The sequence below is a fragment of the Artemia sp. Qi Xiang Cuo genome, chromosome 11 (genome assembly GCF_049724085.1).
Source record: "Artemia sp. Qi Xiang Cuo chromosome 11, ASM4972408v1, whole genome shotgun sequence".
Classification (NCBI taxonomy): Eukaryota; Metazoa; Arthropoda; class Branchiopoda; order Anostraca; family Artemiidae; genus Artemia; species Artemia sp. Qi Xiang Cuo.
The window spans coordinates 27,275,610-27,297,280 of NC_142804.1; the positions used below are offsets into that span (position 1 = coordinate 27,275,610).

Genomic DNA, 21,671 nt, shown 5'->3' on the forward strand with positions numbered 1-21,671 from the left:
ACAATGACACTCAAGACAAGTTAGCTAAAGTAGCAAACGGAAATGGCTTTTTTGGCTACGCATCTCCGAAAAAGTGCCATGTAGGTCTATATGTGTGTTCGAAATCCTTCATTCTTTTCGTGTCATTCTTGAAGTGGGCATTAAGACATGCCAAGACCGGATTCTGGCTTACACATTCACTTTATTTTCAACGCCACTCGACTCTCGGCATTTCAAACCGTGTTTCTACCAAATCTGAACTTTCTATAAGAAGCATAGGAGTTTTGCGCTTTTAGCGCACTTTTCAGCGCAAAGAAAGCGATCACCCGACTTTCTACCTGTGATTATTGGGTTCCCCATACTTTGTACTGAATTACCACTTTTTCCGGAGCTTCTTCAAACTTTCCATCAGTTTTGCGCTTTTTGCGCTCTTTTGAGCGCACAAATTTGCGCTTTGACGCGCAGACTCGAGCTGTTGCTTGTAATCTTCGGAATTCTTTTACTCTAAACTATGGTTTTGCCTGTTTTGCTTTTACATGGGATAGGCGCTCCTATTTTGTGCTTTACGCGTTTTTTTAGCCCTCTATTGTGCGCTTCAGAGCGATCCTTTACTTTTATATAGCCTCCATTGGAATCGTCATATATTAAAAATGTATATTCAGAGGTTTTGATGCTTCTGTAGAGATGCTGGTAAACTTGCGCATTTTTTTGCACTTTAGGCGCTCGTAAAGGTGCTTTAGAGCGCCTTTTCGATGTGCTTCCCGTCATTATTAGATTCCCCGTGCTTTAATCTATATTTTCCACCAATTGTAAGTTTTAAATATTTTCCACCGTAATGTAAGTCTGAGCTGGAAATATAAAAACGAAAGGTCAATTATTTTTTATTATTTCTTCATGACAGTCACAGTTTATAGAATTAGTTTTATAGAACAGTCACAGTTTATAGAATTCACTAATTCTACAAACTGTGATGACAGTGGTCAAATATAGCTCTAAAGCATGGGCTCTCCAAAAAGCAGATGAAGATTTGCTAGATATTTTCCAGAAGAACTGCCTACGGATTGTTCTGGGTACCCAGCTGACTGACCGCATTTCAAATAGTAGACTGTAGGAAAAGTGTGGCTCAACCCCGCTTTCTAGAGCTATAATGAAAGAGGTTGAGATGGCTAGGGCACGATGTGCGGATGAAGGATGACAGATTGCCAAAAATTGGTCCTTTTCGACCAACCGTTTAGGGCTGAACGGAAAGCAGGTCGTCCTCGTCTGGGCTGGGAGGATGTCAATAAGAAAGATTTAAAGGAAATAGGAACTTCCTGGGAGGGTGTAAAGAGGGAGGTTTTGAATACATCGGGATAGAGGAGGAGCCTGTGTAGCTGTGTTGGCCTCAGGCGACTTGGTGCAGCGGTGAGTTGTTAGTATTAATATTATTTCTTCAAAACAAACTGATAAACCTGGGGAGGTTTTTGAAGGCACAGTGGGCGTAACAATGAGAATTTGAATGACTGCCACGTGGAGGAGGAGCAGCAGTAGAAATTATTCCAATCCATCATCCATTGTTACTCGGTAGGAGGCAGAACGGAAGGTGGTCTATTTCCCGCTGTAAACAAGGAAATAGTAATAAGAAAATACAAAACTTAGTATCTAAAGAGCATTTTGCTATTATTACGCAAAGTAAACACATTATATATATATATATATATATATATATATATATATATATATATATATATATATATATATATACACACACACACACACACACACACACACACACACACACACACACACACACACACACACACACACACACACACACACACACACACACACACACACACACACACACACACACACACACACACACACACACACACACACACACACACACACACACACACACACACACACACACACACACACACACACACACACACACACACACACACACACACACACACACACACACACACACACACACACACACACACACACACACACACACACACACACACACACACACACACACACACACACACACACACACACACACACACACACACACACACACACACACACACACACACACACACACACACACACACACACACACACACACACACACACACACACACACACACACACACACACACACACACACACACACACACACACACACACACACACACACACACACACACACACACACACACACACACACACACACACACACACACACACACACACACACACACACACACACACACACACACACACACACACACACACACACACACACACACACACACACACACACACACACACACACACACACACACACACACACACACACACACACACACACACACACACACACACACACACACACACACACACACACACACACACACACACACACACACACACACACACACACACACACACACACACACACACACACACACACACACACACACACACACACACACACACACACACACACACACACACACACACACACACACACACACACACACACACACACACACACACACACACACACACACACACACACACACACACACACACACACACACACACACACACACACACACACACACACACACACACACACACACACACACACACACACACACACACACACACACACACACACACACACACACACACACACACACACACACACACACACACACACACACACACACACACACACACACACACACACACACACACACACACACACACACACACACACACACACACACACACACACACACACACACACACACACACACACACACACACACACACACACACACACACGAAAAATGTGGTTCAATACCGCTTTCTAGGTCTATAATGAAAGAAAGGTTGAGGTGGTTAGGGCATGTTGTTCGGATGAAGGATGACAGATTGCCAAAGATTGTTCTTTTCGGCCAACCATCTAGGGCTAAACGGAAAGCAGGTCGTCCCCGTCTGGGTTGGGAGGACGTCATAAAGAAAGATTTAAAGGAAATGGGAACTTCGTGGGCGGGTGTAAAAAGGGAGGCTTTGAATAGATTGGGGTGGAGGAGGAGCGTGCGTAGCTGTGTTGGCCTCAGGCGGCTTGGTGCTGCGGTGAGTTCTTAGTAGTAGTAGTAGTATATATATATATATATATATATATATATATATATATATATATATATATATATATATATATATATATATATATATATATATATATATATATATATATATATATATATATATATATATATATATATATATATATATATATATATATATATATATATATATATATATATATATATATATATATATATATATATATATATATTACAATTGTCATTATGAATACAGGATTTACGATTAAGATAAATTAAAAATCAAACCTGATTGCGACCTCCTGTCTAGTATCACTGTGGTCGACTGTTTGGTTGTCGGAGATTCAAACATAATTAATATGTCTCCGTTTGGCCGTGTCGATTTACGATGTGGTGTAATTTTTTGCATGGCAAAGTATATATCATTTTTGTCGTACAGTTCTCGAAGTTTTTGGCTCAAACCTGAAAAGAAAAAAGGGAGTTAATGCATACAATAACAAATTTTAAAAGGCTTGTAATTTTTTCAAAAGGCTATAAATGGCAGTGAAATGCTTATGCTTATAAAGATAAAATTGAGGTAAAACCACCTCCACTAGTTTGACCTAACTAGTTTTAAAAGACCAGGAATTATTGCTATGGAAGTAGTAATCTAAGTTATACTTTGCTTGCGCCCCTGTACCAGACAGGTTTCTAATGGGTATAGTCTGGTTTGGTGGGTACAATCTGGTTTGGTGGGTATAATCTGGTTTGGTGGGTATAATCTGGTTTGGTGGGTACAGTCTGGTTTGGTGGGTATAGTTTGGTTTGATGGGTATAGTCTGGTTTGATGGGTATAGTCTGGTTTGGTTTTTCAAAGAGAGTGACCACGGGGGTTCAGTTGTACAGGGTTTCGGTTATACAGGGGTTCAGTTACATGGAGGGTTCAGTTTCACGAGGGGGGATTTGCGAATTGGAGGAGATGGGGTGATAGTGTACTGTATAATACACAAGTGATGTTTTGGAGAGTACTGTCAATTTAAAATAGTTTAGAAATAAATAAAAATTTAACAAGAAATGGCTGAAAAGCGTTTTGAGGGAGATGGGTTGCATGGAGGGTTGAGTTTCACGAGGGTTCAGTTAAAGGGGGTACAGTTACACAGGGGTTTAGTTAAATTGGGTCGAGTTGCACGAGGGTTCAGTAGCACGAGGGTTCAGTAACACGGGGGTTCAGTTGTACAGGGTTTCGGTTATACAGGGGTTCAGTTACATGGAGGGTTTAGTTGCACGGGGATTGAGTTAACTGGGGATTGAGTTCCACGAGAGTCGACTATAAATAAGGCTTGTGCGCCTTTCTGAACTTTCTGTGAGAGGCGGGGGTAAGTATTTAGTTTAAATAATTCTAAGAGGAAATGATTCATTTTTTTGAACCAAAACTACGCGGTTTTTTAGATTTTCGTGTGTGTTTGACTCCTGGGGTTTATTATTTGAGAAGTTAACTTTAGTATTTTGTGGTTTTACGTGCCTGAAATCATGAATTAGGATAGTTAATTATCTGTTTGGGTTTTCAGACCTAGTTTTTTTTTAGATTTTCGTGGGCGTTAGGTTCCTGGGCTGTATTATTTGAGAAGTTAACTTTAGTATTTCATATTTGACGTGCCTGAAATCATGAATTAGAATATTTAATTGGCTGTTTGGGGGTTTTCAGACCTAGGTTTTTTAGATTTTCGTGGGCGTTAGGTTCCTGAGATTTATTATTTGAGAAGTTAACTTTAGTATTTCATATTTGACGTGCCTGAAATCATGAATTAGAATATTTAATTGACTGTTTGGGGATTTTCTGGCCTAGGTTTTTTTTAGGTTTTCGTGTGTGTTTGACTCTTGTGGTTCATTATTTGAGAAGTTAACTCTAATATTTGGTGGTTTTACGCGCCTGAAATTATGAATTAGAATATTTAATTAGCTGTTTAGAGGTTTTCAGACCTAGGTTTTTTAGATTTTCGTGGATGTTTGACTCCTGGGGTTTATTATTTGAGAAGTTAATTTTAGTATTTTGTGGTTTTACGTGCCTAAAATCATGAATTAGAATAGTTAATTACCTGTTTAGGGTTTTCAGACCTAGGTTTTTTAGATTTCGTGATTTGACGTGCCTGAAATCATGAATTAGAATAGTTAATTAGCTGTTTGGGTTTTCAGACCTAGTTTTTTTTTAGATTTTCGTGAGTGTTAGGTTCCTGGGTTTTATTATTTGAGAAGTTAACTTTAGTATTTATTGGTTTGACGTGCCTGAATTCATTAATTATAATATTTAATTGGCTGTTTTGGGTTTTTCAGACCTATTTTTTTTAGATTTTCGTGTGTGTTTGACTCCTGGGGTTTATTATTTGAGAAGTTAACTTTAGTATTTTGTGGTTTTACGTGCCTGAAATCATGAATTAGAATAGTTAATTAGCTGTTTGTCTTTTCAGACCTAGTTTTTTTAGATTTTCGTGGGCGTTAGGTTCCTGGGATTTATTATTTGAGAAGTTAACTTTAGTATTTCGTATTTGACGTGCCTGAAATCATGAATTAGAATATTTAATTGGCTGTTTGGGGATTTTCAGATCTAGGTTTTTTAGGTTTTCGTGTGTGTTTGACTCCTGGGGTTTATTATTTGAGAAGTTAACTTCAGTATTTTGTGGTTTTACGTGCCTGAAATCATGAATTAGAATATTTAATTAGCTGTTTAGGGCTTCAGACCTAGGTTTTTTAAATTTTCGTGGATGTTTGACTCCTGGGGTTTATTATTTGAGAAGTTAACTTTAGTATTTTGTGGTTTTACGTGCCTGAAATGATGAATTAGAATAGTTAATTACCTGTTTAGGGTTTTCAGACCTAGGTTTTTTAGATTTTCGTTGATGTTTGTTTCCTGAAGTTTATTATTTGAGATGTTAACTTTAGTGTTTCATGGTTTGACTTGCCTGAAATCATGAATTGGAAAAGTTAATTAGCTGTTTGGGTTTTCAGACCTAGTTTTTTTTTTATATTTTAGTGTGTGTTAGGTTCCTGGGGTTTATTATTTGAGAAGTTAACTTTAGTATTTCGTAATTTGACGTGCCTGAAATCATGAATTAGAATAGTTAATTAGCTGTTTGGGTTTTCAGACATAGTTTTTTAGATTTTCATGGGTGTTAGGTTCCTGGGATTTATTATTTGAGATTCTTATATTTTTTCCGTTCAATTGTTTTCAGTGTAAGCCAATATAATGCTAGGGGGAGTAAAAAAGGTAGTTATTTAGTACCCGGTAAACAGGTGACTTGATATGCTTCATTAGAAGTAGGCTATTGCTAATGATACCTCCTCGACAGATATTTTTATGGTTCTAACAATTGTACTCTATGCTTGCCCTTAGACACAAAGTGGCTTTCTCGGTATTTCTCTATGGCCAGTTATCGACACTACCTAGTTTATTGCATGTATTAAATCAGTATTTTTTACACAGTGGAACGATAAACACGTAACTAATATCTCTAAAAAAGTGAAGATGAAGCATTTTAAGAAAGTGTGTTCACATGGTAGTGTTATTGTAGCATTGAATGCTGACAAGGAGAAGTATTTAAACTATGAAACAAGTACAAGTGGTAGCAAAATCGGTAAAGTATGCGTGTTTTGTCATAACAGTAAGGAATTGAATTTCTTTGAAGTACGAAAAAAAATCAAACTCTTACGATTGTAGATATGCAATATCGAGATCTTCGGAGATGATTGCGCTCCAAGCGAATGTCAACATAAAAATGTCAGTTTATAAAGAGGGGTAGCTTCTTGCTAGTGCTTGTGGTAACATGTTACCCAGTGTTAAACCATATCGTCAGCTTTCGGGTATTAGCATTCAAATGAAAGCAAAGACGAAAAGAAAGGCCTACTCTTCTACTAATATCATAAACCATATCATGTCTAGATGCCGGAACTGTTACCTGTGTAAAAATAGTGTGATAATAGACAGTGAAATTGCTAGAAAAATAAAAAGGGTATTGGCAAAAAATATCACTAAGGAATATAAAGATGAATCGATGAAAAATAAAGTACCAGCAAACGTTACTGCCATTGATCAAATAGTCAATGAATCAAATAATACCAAAGAAGAAAAGCATATTGACCCTGTTGTTGACACACCTATAAAAATTGTGTATGAGTCAAAATGGAATAATGATTATTCTACTGATTACGAACTAAGAGAAGACAATATCTATAGTATCAAGAGAGAACATGGTTAAGCATCTTATGAAACAGATTCAAAATGTCCAAAGTTGTTCATTGATATTAATAATGTATAATAATATATATTTCTTGTATTAATATTCTACATGCCATTATTTCATTAAAAATACATTATGCCTTACATTGTTATGTATTCATTATTTTTAGAGTAAGCTAGCATATCGAACGTTTAGAATGTCTATTACAACATCGGAGATGTATGAAAAGGAATTTACATACATCATATATCGGATAGATAGGTTAACATAGAGAAAATCTAAGTATAAGAATGAATAAATTTTCTATCAACATCTATTGACAGATACTTGGGATAGCATTGACAAAATCAAAGTATCGTAAGTAGCAAACTCTTTCTTGAATTCAACTCATGGGATTTCTTGAATTAAATATCAAAACAATAAAGAGTTTATTACTTACTTGCGATTTTATAATGATTTCTCGAATTAAATATCTGTATTGTGTCCAGGAAGCAAATTCAAGAAAGCGATTGTTACTTACAATTTCTTCACAATTTAATGAAAAGAATAGAACTATTCTAAAGAATAAAGACGGTTTAAGCTTAAATATATTTATTGATTAAGCGTATTAAAAGATTTTTTTTTGAGAAAAAAAAAACACAACAACAAATTTTTACATAAGAATAATACTGGGAATTCACTCTAAAAAATCCACAACAGGTGTTCCCAGGATATATAATAGCTTTTACAATGTCTTATGGATTTATCACGATCAGGTATCTTCTTAGGTATCCACTGTGCGAAGAACCTAACCTCGTCTTCAGGACGGTGATAACCCCCTTCAAATTTAGGACACTTAAACTCTTCTAGATTGAAAAGTGGAATCCTAGGGTCACACTTTTGAATTAAAACTTTATCTGTAGGTACATTGCCCTTTACGTAGAGTGCTTCAACCCCAAAAAAGCTGCAAATTTAACTGACTTCCTCTTGAACATTTCTCAGTTCCTGACCAGCATTATTAAGTAGTGTAATCACTCTATCGTATAATCCCAGTCTGTGTATATGACGTAATGTAGTACTCCACAAGCTCTTATAGGTTAGGTTTCTCCACGTTTAAGTTAGGTTAGATTAGGTTAGCTTATCATGAGCGCTCATGATAAGCTAACCTAATCTAACCTAACTTAAACGTGGAGAAACGTAACCTCTAACCTAACCTAACCTAACCTAACCTATGGTTTTGGTATTTCTATGCAATATTGTGGAATTTTGTGGTTATGCTAGTTTGGACTAAACTTCAACTCTAACTAAATCTCTAAGCTAAGATTTTAGGCTAAACCTCTAAGATAAAACTCTTAAGTAAAACTAAAATAGACAGCAGTTAGAATTGAAAACGTTAAGCTATAACTATAAGCTAAAATTATAAACTTATAAATATAACTAAACTAAACGAAACTTCAAACCAAAATAAAACCCCAATATAAGAATTTAAGGTCTCATACAAATCACATAATTAGAACTAAACTAAAACTCAAAAAAAAACTCTAAGCTAGGACTCTGAGCTAAAACTATAAACTCTTAACTAAAACTAAACAAAACTAGAGCTTCAACAAAAACTCTAAACTAACTCTCTAAGCTAAAACTCTAAACTCTTAACTAAAACTAAGCTAAACTAGAACTCTAACAAAAACTCTAAGCTAAGACTCTAAGCTAAAATTCTAAACTCTTAACTAAAACTAAACTAAACTAGAACTCTAACTAAAACTCTGAATAAAACTCTAAGCTACGACTCTAAGCTAAAAACTCTAAACTCTTAACTAAAACTAAAGTAAACTATAACTCTAACAAAAACTCTAAGCTAAGACTCTAAGCTAAAAAAAACTAAAATTTTAACTAAAACTAAACAAAAATAAAAATTTAATCTAAGACTCTAAGCTAAAAACTCTAAAATCTTAAATAAAACTAAACTATACTAGAACTCTAACAAAAACTCTAAGCTAAGAGTCTGAGCTAAAAAAAAAAACCTCTAGACTTTTAACTAAAACTAAACAAAACTAAAACTCTAAGCTAAGTCTCTAAGGTAAAACTTCAAACTCTTACCTATAACTAAGTTGTGGTTGAAAAGGATGGGTACTTCAATTTATAAAATGGGTTTAGAACGGTCACTAAGAAAAGAACTTGTTCTGAAATGCCTTTTGAAAAGTATTGCTTGGTGTTGGGCATTCAAAAAGCTGTAAAGTAAAGTTGTGGGTGAAAAGGATGGGAACTTCAACTTGTAAAATGGGTTTAGGATGGACATTATGAAAAGAATTTGTTCTGAAATGCCATTGAAAAGTATTGCTTGGTGTTGGAGCATTCAAAAATCAGTATAGTAAAGTTGTGGGTGAAAAGGATGGGTACTTCAACTTGTAAAATGCGTTTAGGATGGACATTCAGAAAATAACTTGTTCTGAAAAAATATAATAAAGCCATAAAGTATTAAAAAATGGGGACTCAGGGGTCTTTGGGGCGCCGGGGGTCCTTTGGGGGTCTGGGGTCCTTTGGGGGTCTGGGGGGTCCTTTAGGGCCGGGTGACCCTTTGGGAGCCCTGTGGACCTTTGGGGACTGGGGGAGGGCCTTTGGGGGTCCGGGGAGGGCCCTTGGGGGTCTGGGGAGGGCCTTTGGGGGTCTGGGGGGCACTTGAGGGCCGATTGGTCCTTTGGGAGCCCGGTGGACCTTTGGAGACCGGGTGAGGGCCTTAGGGGGTCCGGGGGGCCTTTGGGAGCCCGGTGGTCTTTTGGGAGCCCGGTGGGCCTTTGGGGGCCCGGGGAGGGCCTTTGAGGGTCTGGGGAGGGCCTTTGGGGGTCTGGGGGCCCTTTGGGAGCTTGGGGAACCTTTGAGTACCGGGGGCTTCCTTCGGGGTTGGGGTAGGGGGATTGGAACCCTTTGGGGTTGGGGTAGGGGGATCGGAACCCTTGGGGGTTGGGGTTGGGGACCTCACGACGCTGTTAAAATACAACTTGTGTATTATAACGACCACAGAGTTTCACCCTTAAATTCTCTTCTAAAATCATCTTTTAAATCATCTTTTAAAATGTCTCTAACTGTTTCGCCAAAATAATTCCATAAAATGGCTAAAACAGTTTCACCCAAATAATCCCTAAACGTAATTTCAGCGTGTTCCTTTTGTTTGGCATCTCTGCGCTGATACATTTCAAATTATTTGGAAACCCTTTCGTGAATCAATCTCTTCATCGCTAGGATATAAACATTCGCTCGGAGACAGTTCTCTTTAGAAACAACAAATTAATTCCCTTTCGTGTCAAATCAATTCTCTTTAGAAACAACAAATTAATTCCCCTTTCATGCCAATCAATAGAGCTTAGGGGGTCTGGGGGGCACTTGAGGGCCGATTGGTCCTTTGGGAGCCCGGTGGACCTTTGGGGACCGGGTGAGGGCCTTTGGGAGCTTGGGGGACCTTTGAGCACCGGGGCTTCCATCGGGGTTGGGGTAGGGGGATTGGAACCCTTTGGGGTTGGGGTAGGGGGATCGGAACCCGTTGGGGTAGGGGACCTCACGACGCTGTTAAAATACAACTTGTGTATTATAACGACCACAGAGTTTCACCCTTAAATTCTCTTCTAAAATCATCTTTTAAATCATCTTTTAAAATGTCTCTAACTGTTTCGCCAAAATAATTCCATAAAATGGCTAAAACGGTTTCACCCAAATAATCAATCATGACATCAGCTGTCATGTGTGATCTAAACTTTGCCTCGGAAACATTCTCTTTGGAAATACATCAAAGACATTAATTAACTTGACGTCATCTGTCAGACATTAATTAACCTTGCCCGGAAACAATTTGATTAATGACTCAATAATCCATGAAAGTGAGAAAGTTCCTGTTTTTCCATTCTCACTGACAAAAACCATAAATTGCTGTTGACATCAATGAAAAACATCAAATAAATTGACCAACACACATAACCATCCAAGAAAACAGACATAAATGTGACAAAGTTCCTGTTTTTTCATTCTCACTGACAAAAACCATAAAAACAGACATAAATGTGACAAAGTTCCTGTTTTTCAAATTCTCACTGACAAAAACCATAAAAATATCCATAAATTACTGTTGACATCCATGAAGAACATCAAATAAATTGACCAACACACATAACCATCCATAAAAACATCCATAAATGTGACAAAATTCCTGTTTTTTCATTCTCACTGACAAAAACCATAAACCACGTGGTTCTATGCCCATATAAGGAGCCCTGATCGGAGCTTTAGGGTCATCTCTACTCCTAACGCCCACGAAAATCTAAAAAAACTAGGTCTGAAAAGCCAAACAGCTAATTAACTATTCTAATTCATGATTTCAGGCACGTAAAACCACAAAATACTAAAGTTAACTTCTAAAATAATAAACCCCATGAGTCAAACACTCACTAAAACCTAAAAAACCTATGTCTTAAAATCCCAAAACAGCCAATTAAATATTCTAATTCATGATTTCAGGCACGTCAAACTATGAAATACTAAAGTTAACTTCTCAAATAATAAATCCCAGGAACCTAACACCCACGAAAATCTAAAAAAAAAAAACTAGGTGTTAAAACCCAAACAGCTAATTAACTATTCTAATTCATGATTTCAGGCACGTCAAATCACGAAATCTAAAAAAACCTAGGTCTGAAAACCCTAAACAGGTAATTAACTATTATAATTCATGATTTCAGGCACTTAAAACCACAAAATACTAAAGTTAACTTCTCAAATAATAAACCCAAGGAGTCAAACATCCACGAAAATCTAAAAAACCTAGGTCTGAAAACCCCTAAACAGCTAATTAAATATTCTAATTCATGATTTCAGGCGCGTAAAACCGCAAAATACTAAAGTTAACTTCTCAAATAATAAACCCCAGGAGTCAAACACACACGAAAACCTAAAAAACCTAGGTCAGAAAATCCCCAAACAGTCAATTAAATATTCTAATTCATGATTTCAGGCACGTCAAATACGAAATACTAAAGTTAACTTCTCAAATAATAAATCCCAGGAACCTAACGCCCACGGAAATCTAAAAAAAACTATGTCTGAAAACGCAAACAGCTAATTAACTATTCTAATTCATGATTTCAGGCACGTAAAACCACAAAATACTAAAGTTAACTTCTCAAATAATAAACCCCAGGAGTCAAACACACACGAAAATCTAAAAAACCTAGGTCTGAAAACCCCCAAACAGCCAATTAAATATTCTAATTCATGATTTCAGGCACGTCAAATACGAAATACTAAAGTTAACTTCTCAAATAATACATCCCAGGAACCTAACGCCCACGAAAATCTAAAAAAAAACTAGGTCTGAAAACCCAAACAGATAATTAACAATTCTAATTCATGATTTCAGGCACGTAAAACCACAAAATACTAAAGTTAACTTCTCAAATAATAAACCCCAGGAGTCAAACACACACGAAAATCTAAAAAACCGCGTAGTTTTGGTTCCAAAAAATGAATCATTTCCTCTTAGAATTATTTAAACTAAATACTTACCCCCGCCTCTCACAGAAAGTTCAGAAAGACGCAAAAGCCTTATTTATAGTCGACTCTCTTGAAACTCAAGCCCCATTTAACTCAACCCCCGTGCAACTGAACCCTCCATGTAACTGAACCCCTGTATAACCGAAACCCTGTACAACTGAACCCCCGTGCTACTGAACCCTCGTGCTACTGAACCCACGTGCAACACGACCCAATTTAACTAAACCCCAGAGTAACTATACCCCCTTTAAATGAACCCTCGTGCAACTGAACCCTCCATGTAACTGAACCCCTGTATAACCGAAACCCTGTACAACTGAACCCCCGTGCTACTGAACTCTCGTGCTACTGAACCCTCGTGCAACTCAACCCAATTTAACTAACCCCCCGTTTAACTGTGTCCCCTTTACCTGAATCCTGGTGAGACTCAACCCTCCATGCACCCCCTCGCCCTCACAACGCTTTGAATCCATTTCTTGTTAAATTTTTTTTTCTATACTATTATAAATTGATAATACTCTCCAAAACATTACTTGTGTATAATACAGTACACTATCACTCCATCTCCTCCAATTCACAAATCCCCTCTCGTGCACCAGAACCCTCCACTTAACTGACGCCCTGTATAACCGAAACCCTGTACAACTGAACCCCCGTGCTCACTCTCTTTGAAAAACCAAACCAGACTATACCCATCAAACCAGACTATACCCATCAAACCAGACTATACCCACCAAATCAGACTGTACCCACCAAACCAGATTATACCCAACAAACCAGATTATACCCACCAAACCAGATTGTACCCACCAAACCAGACTATACCCATTAGAAACCTGTCTGGTACAGGGGCGCAAGCAAAGTATAACTTAGATTACTACTTATGGAATACATCTACGCATAATATTTTTTTGGGGAGAAGGAGGTCAAATTGAGAAAACATAAAAAACAAGTAATTCTCTCTAAAATATAGGATAGTGTAGAACTGTAATAGCCAGTTGGGCAGCGTAATAATTGGATGGGAGAGCCTGGTCCCAAAGAACAATCCTTCACGCAAGTGGCAGGTACTAGCCAAAAAGCCTTGTCGGCTCTTGTTTATAATAACATCATTGATTCCGTTGGCTCTCCAAATTTTGAATCGGTACCAATATACATAACTTGCCAAAAGAAACAAATCCTAAAAATCCGAATTTGATAACGGTATGTTCATAAAAAAAAATATGTTTTTCTTGCTGATTCCAAATAATGGGTTTCATTAATTTCAAATTCTTTTTGAGGCAATGAGCCCTTGTTGCCTGGGCTTCAACTCCGTATAATGAGTCCACCCAGGGCATAATATTAGTGAATTTACAAAAAAAAAAAATATATCCTTAATGAAGTTCGCATATCTAAAAAAAGAACATTCCCCACTGAAGCGTGTTTATTTGTTATTTGTCAGGGATAGTCTTACTGAACTAACACTCTTAGAATATTAGAAGATGACTCTTTCTAGCAGATTGGTGATTTCTCTCATTTTCCACCACAAAACATCGACCAGACTAGAACCACAATTTTATCGATTGTAAAAAGGTCTGATATTGCCAATCAGTGTTGAACTATTGAATATGTAATTATATAGCCTCCCAAATTCAAAGGTCATACTTCTGTGCACGCGGTGGCACTTTTCTTCCTAAGCCTGTTAACTATGTAGTCCATACAATTTAACGGTTATTATAAGAGCGTTGCAAAGTTATCCAGAACAATTTGATACCAATTATAAGGATGGATGTTCATGGATCTTTATGTGGTGGAAAAAAGGGGAGCGAAGTCCAAAAAAGTACACTTTGAGGCTCAAGTTTTCGAACTGTACTCAACAAGTCCTTCAGATTAATATGCATTGCAGGGAAAGTTTACACCTGGGTACCCAAAAGAAGTGCAATCCTGGAGACAAACTTTTTAAATGATCTAAATTCAAACTGAAAAAAAAATTCTCAAAAGAAATTTAAAAAACGAAGTTAAAACCCAAGACGACCCGAAGAGAGTTTGAGGCATATGTATTCTAAAATTATACCACAACTAAAACAATAGGGAATTTTTAAGAGGGTGAAACTTCATCAAACCTCAATATTTTGGCCCTATATGCAAGAGCCGTCCTCAGCAAAACACACACAAATAAAATAAACTCACCGTAAATTGCGAACTTTTAAAACTAAAGTAAAAAAAGTCCCAGAATCCTTACTTCAACGAAGTTCAACCAGGACTGATAGATAAAACAAAACAAAACGAGTCAACACTGGTGGATACAGAATTTTTCTGGTGCCCTCATTCCTTGTTTTTTTTTTCTGCTTTTCACTCCTTTGTTAAAATAAATTTGTCAATTTGGTCAATTATTGGCGACCTTGTCATATTTACCCCCATTGATTTTACTTATTGGCGCCCATATCACATTGGGACCCCCCAGACTTTGTTCTAGATCCACCCCCGCAAGGCAATTCATTTTGGTAAAATAAATATTAAAAACATATTTTGTTACTATTCTTGCCTTTTTGGCAGCTAACCTCAAAGGTTTTTTTAGCAACAGATTCATCGGTATGACTGCTGGTTTTTTAACATTATTTATCGAATCGTTTTTAATTAAATTTGTACATAAAGCATTGAGTGAATACTACCCCCAAATCCCAATTTACATAAATCTTATTATTTACATTGAGTTTAATTTCTATTGCCTCACAAACAACCTGTTTTATACCTAAGTCATTGCTAATGAGCAAGGATTTTTCAAAAAGTATTTCATGGCGGGGGTTATAAAAACATGGCCACTTAGAACAGAATCAAAAGAATTGTGAGCACTAGTGGATTTTAAAGCCTTGATCGTGTCAGCTTCATGTTGTTGCAGATGTTTTCCTATATTTTGATGTGTTCCGTCGAAATAACAATTGCCGCAGTCACATGGTATTTGATACATCCCTCTTTGGCGAGTAACTGGGGTTTTATATTTACCAGAGTTTAGAAAATTCATGATTTTTAAATTACTAGTAAAGACTACTATAGATAAGATAAGATAGATACGATTTATTGCAAAAGCCTGTGGGCCATAGCAACACATAATACAATCTATAAAGCAACACTCAGGAACAAAATACAACTTTAGATAGTAAAAATCAAAAAAAGGAAAAAATAAAAAGAACAACAAAACGACAAAAAAGAAATACACCAAGGTTCGACTTTTAACCAACAAACACCATATAATAAAATTCAAATCATAAAAATAGTATCAGGCTATCCCCTCAAACATGATTCCTTATATTTAGTCCCTAAACGAAGAAACTTACACAACTGTTTAATAGCAAACGTGTTCCTCTCAGCCATCTGCTCTATTAACCAGCATTCGCTCCCAAACATTCGTCCGAAACATTCATTCCGCAACTCAGACACCTCTTCACACTCGGATACAAAATGAAATATGTTTTCGTTCACCAATCCACACAATGGACAGAAATGAGGGCCATCCACCAGCTTAAACTTTCCCAAAAATTTACTTCTCTAACCTAAATTCAAACTATCCCCTCTGACAGAAAACAAGGTCTTTAAATTTTCATTATTCAACCCAACTCTAAAATAAACCTCCTCCCCCCATCAGTCTTTGGCTTGGGAATAAAACCTCAATGCCATAAATTGGTCCTTATAAGCTTCCCACTCCTGGATTTTTTGGTCCTTCAGGGTTCGCTGGACTTCCTTTCATACTGACACGGTTTCATCCATAGGGCCTTTTCCTTCATTGCACATCTCTGAAAGTCCACAAAGGTCCAGTATTTTCTTAACCTGATTTGATCAAGAATCACGTCTACCACCCTTCAAGCCCTCCAAATAAGCTGCCTTAAGAAGCCGAACTCTAGGTAGCCTAATTATCTTCTCCTAGAATTTTACCATTCTAACCAATCTAACACTCCTTAAAGAAAAAAGCCCCAAATCTCCTTTCCGTACCACTGAAATTAATTAATCCTTCAAGCCTAGAATTCTCTTAAAATATCTTAGCTGAACTATTTCAAGCTTAGTTCCTTTAGCAAAACCCCAAACCTCAGAGCCCCAATGTAGACTAGAAGCTACCTTTGTCTGGAAAACTCTTTTCTGGATCCTCATGTCAGCTAGCTGATTTAAATTACTATATGGAAGGTGTATTAGATTTAAGACCCGTCTGAAGAACTTCACATGGTAAAAGATCCTTGATTTTAAACGAGCGTCTTTTCAGCCTATGTCTAATTGTATCAAACAGTTCGTGTTAACAAACTGTAAGTAAGGAGCGACCCGGCTCAATGGTAACCGAAACTCTAAAAAATGGAATTTTGATACCAATAGATACATCAAAAGAATCAGATTTTAATTCTGATTTCAAATATATAAGTTTCATCAAGTTTAACCTTACCCATCAAAAGTTACGCGCCTGAGAAAATTTGGCTGATTTTCAAAAAAGGGGGGAAAGACCCCCTAAAAGTTATAGAACCTTAATGAAAATCACACCATCATATTCAGCGCATCAGAGAACCCTACTGTGGAGGTTTCAAGCTCCTATCTACAAAAATGTGGAATTTTCCATTTTTTGCCAGATGAAAGATCATGGATGCGTGTTTATTTATTTTTTTTTTTTCCCAGGGATGATCGTATCGTCCCAGTGGTCCTAGAATATCGTGGGAGGGCTCATTGGAATGGAAATTAAAAGTTCTAGTGCCTTTTTTAAGTGACTAAAAAATGGAGGGTAACTAGGCCCCCTCTCAGGGACGTACGCAGGGGGGGGGGGCCGCCGGGCCCGGCCCCCCCCCCCCCCGAAATATCACAATTTTTTTCATTTTCCCATAATTTTCAAATTTTTCTCACAGAATAATGGGTTTGAAGGAATCCTGAAACAAATTGGACCCCCCGACTAAATTCCTGCGTACGTGCCTGCCCCTTCCCACGCTCATTTTTTTCCCAAAGTCACCTGATCAACATTTTGAGATAGCCATTTTGTTCACCATGTTCGAAAATATTATAAGTATGTCTTTTAGGATGACTTAATCCTCCCAAGTTCCCGGGGGGAGGGCTGAAAGTTATGAACTTTACCCAATGTTAACATATAGCCTAGTATTGGTTATTGGGAAGTATACAGACGTTTTCAGGGGAGATTTTTCCTGGTAGTGGGGGGGGGGTCGGGGTTTATGTGGGAGGATCTTTCCAGGAAGGAAGTTTTCATGGGGGAAGGGACATTGCTATGAAGGGGACGCCGGACTTCCCAGCATTATTTAAAAAAAGATAAGAAATTAAATATAAAAAAGACAAGTTTTTCAACTGCAACAATAGCAACATCAAAACTTTAAACGAACAGAAAATATTACATATATGATTGGGTTCACCCCCTAGTCAATACCTCGCTCTTTTAGTACTTTCATAAGAGCTATTTATTCTAATTAACGGCCTTTGTGATTAAGCGGTCATTTTTAAAGAATTGGAACAAAATTCGAACTTTCGCTTAAAGAGCAAGGTATTGACTAGGGGCGAACCCTCTAATATACGTATTAAAAATCTATGAATAGAGAAGTTTGTTGGGTAGGTTAATTCGTAAGTAGCTTATATCTATTACTAATAAAAACGTTAATAAATATAATCGAACAACTTTAGAGAAAGCCATTTAACCAAATAAAAGTAAATTAATATGAAATTTCATTTTTAATTATTCATGTACGGTGAGCCAAAATCAAAACCTGCATTTATTCAAAAACGTTCAAAAATTAAATAAAAAAACAAGTTTGTTTTACTGAAAGTAAGGAGCGACATTAAAACTTAAAACGAACAGAAATTATTCCGTATATGAAAGGGGCTGTCCCCTCCTAAACACCTCGCTCTTTACGCTAAACTTTGACTTTCTCACAACTCTATTTTTTTTAAACAATAAAAAACTTTAGCGTAAAGAGTGAGGCGTTGAGGAGGGGACAGCCCCTTTCATATACGGAATAATTTCTGTTCGTTTTAAGTTTTAATGTCGCTCCTTACTTTCAGTAAAAAAAAACTTGTTTTTTTTATTTAATTGTTAATAAAAAGGATGGGATAACAAAGTAAGATCCATTTAGCTAAATGAATTCATATTTCCATTTTTTAAGCTTTTTTCGTATTGGTGCGTTATGTGGACACTGCTATATATTGTACAAGGAAACCAGTCACGAAAAACCCGTCAAACAAGCTATTCTCAAGAGACGGCTAACAAATGACTGCAAAGGTTTCTCAATGAGTTACAATATTTAAAGGATTGTTTTTGGGGTTTAAGGGGAAAAAGGTACCTAGGTTAGGTTAGGTTACGTATATAATACATGGTACGCTTTACCCCCCCCCCTCACCCCCTCCCCCTAATGTGCAAATATATAGCCCAAATTTGTTTATAAACTATAATATGTTCATCCTATTTTATTTTATTTGATTAGCATTAACCAAACTTGACTTCTTTAGCAGTGTCCACATAATACACCAGTACCGGTCTTTTATTCAAGGAAAATAATATGTATAACTTTTTTGCAAAAATATCTGTGTTTCACGGTGAGAAAATACTTAATCTAGCTTTTATGTATTCAAACAAAACTTTTACACATTAAAGAAAATAAAATATAAAATGCTAACGCGCAACAACTAGTTTCCAATTCTCTCCGTGATGTTTTCCCAGGTTTGGTTAATATTTGGCCGTGTGCGCAAACTACACTACAGCTTGTTACAAAACTTAGTGAATACGCCCGAACTTGATCCAGCTCTGAATCCACTTGGAATATTTCCATTATTTTGTTAGTCACTTCGCATATCCTTAAATGTACCAAAAAATTGGCCAGGTGAAATTGGATTTATTTTATACTGTTTAGGGTTAGGAATACATCTTGGATGCTATTACAGACACTGCCACTGCTTAGACCAGGGATGTACAACCTCTTTGGTTTGCGACATCGCATTGGAATAAAATTACTTGCCATGGGCCGCAACAAGTGTCAACCATGGCTGAATAGCAAATACAGACAAGTGATCTTTAGCCTTTTTTTGTGAGGGGGAGGGCTAAAGTCATAAAAACAGGAAAATACCGGCAAATTAAATGAAATTAAAGAAAAATTCTGGAAAGAACTGAAAAATAATCAGACTGCTGCAGGAGGTGTGAGTCTAAGGATATCCCAATTACCAGAGATTATACTAAAAAAAATCCTTTGATGTAGAAGAACACAAAAGAAAATAAAGGGCAATGTAGCAAACAGATACTATGCAATAGCGTATTATTCATTTAATGCCTTTTATACATATACATCAACAGATACTATGCAATAGCGTATTATTCATTTAATGCCTTCATGGCTGTCCCATGGTGTTCAATTTTGTTCAAACGAATTAAAAAAAAAAAAATGTTAGTCTAATACAATCAAACAGAAGATTTTAATTCGTATATATTATCTGTATTTAAGATTAAACATGCATGGACGTTGTGTTAAATAATAAGGACAGTATTGACACAAACAAAGGGAGAAATATTAGGCTAAATCCGCACCCTCCCCACATCTACCAATCTTTTTTTTTTTTTACAATACTTTCCATGTAAATCTTCTGTGTATATGTCTGTACCTTAAAACACTTGAGCGCTTTAAAACATCTTCCTGGATCCTAACGGAAGCTTTAGATCTGGTTTGTCCCCTCTTCTGAACTAAACACTAGAATATCAAAGTTCTTACTCAAAACTCCGACTCAGTAGCCTATTGGATTTTCAGACTCACTTTCAGTTTAACTCTGTCTAAGCCCCCTCCGCTCCCTAATGCATAGATGTAGCTTTGACAGTACACATAATTCATACATATTTTTTTTCAAATTGTCCTTATCCTTTTAGGTATTATGAGCCAACTCTGAACGATCCTGAATATTCAAAATAGAAAATTTCCGAATTTAACGAAGTTAGAATTTTGCTATTACAATATTTAGTTCAAAACAGGGGATATACTGCATTGTAACCTTTCGTTGACATAGCGCAAGAATTTCTGAGTTAGTAAGACACTTTTTTACGTTTTTACTATATTATTAACATAGATGTTGAGACAACTTATTTCTTTTATTTTTCTTTAATCACTTTTTGTACTGTTTCGCAGTTTTAAAAGTTTCATAGGTATCTGAGAACTTAAGACCTGATTAGCGCGTCCGTCATTATTTCAGAATGTAAAACCTTCAGCATTTACTGCTATAAAACAGAATAACAACTGAAGCTGAAAATTGTATTCACAGTCAATAGTCATTGCCTTAAGTTACTTTCAAACAGTTCGTGGTACATACTTCAAAAGATGATCCAAAGATGATACATCAAAAGAATCAAATTTTCATGCAGATTGAGATAGCCATTTTGTTCAGCCTGGTCTTAAAATATAACAACTATGTCTTTGAGGATGACTTATTCCCCCGCAGTCCCCGGGGGAAGGGCTGCAAGTTATGAACTTTGCCCAATGTCAAACAGTTCGAGGCAACAAAGTTTATGAAAGAAGCAAAGTGACTCAATAGCAACCGAAACTATAAAAAATAAAATTTTGATATCAATATATACATCACAAGAATCTGATTTTAATGCTGATTTCAAATATATAAGTTGCATCAAGTTTAGTCCTACCAATCACGCGCCTAAGAAAATTCGCCTGATTTTCGAAAAAAGGGGGAAACACCCTCTAAAAGTTACTGACCCTTAATGAAAATCACGGGGTTATGTGGGAGGATCTTTTGATTGAGGAAGTTTTCATGGGGGAAGGAACATTGCTATGAAGGGGGCATCGGATTTCCCAGCATTATTTAAAAAACGATCAGAAATTAAATAAAAAAAAGTTTTTTCACT

General features: G+C 36.7%; 1 protein-coding gene across 1 annotated transcript in view; it reads right to left on the reverse strand.

Annotated features, from left to right (window-relative positions):
• LOC148946825 (cartilage oligomeric matrix protein-like) overlaps positions 1-21,671 on the reverse strand; it is a 262,924-nt gene that overhangs the window by 239,259 nt on the left and 1,994 nt on the right. The window contains exon 2 of the mRNA XM_089096438.1: positions 3,396-3,569. Coding sequence (XP_088952564.1) covers positions 3,396-3,569 — 174 coding nt within the window. The remainder of the gene's footprint in view (positions 1-3,395; positions 3,570-21,671) is intronic.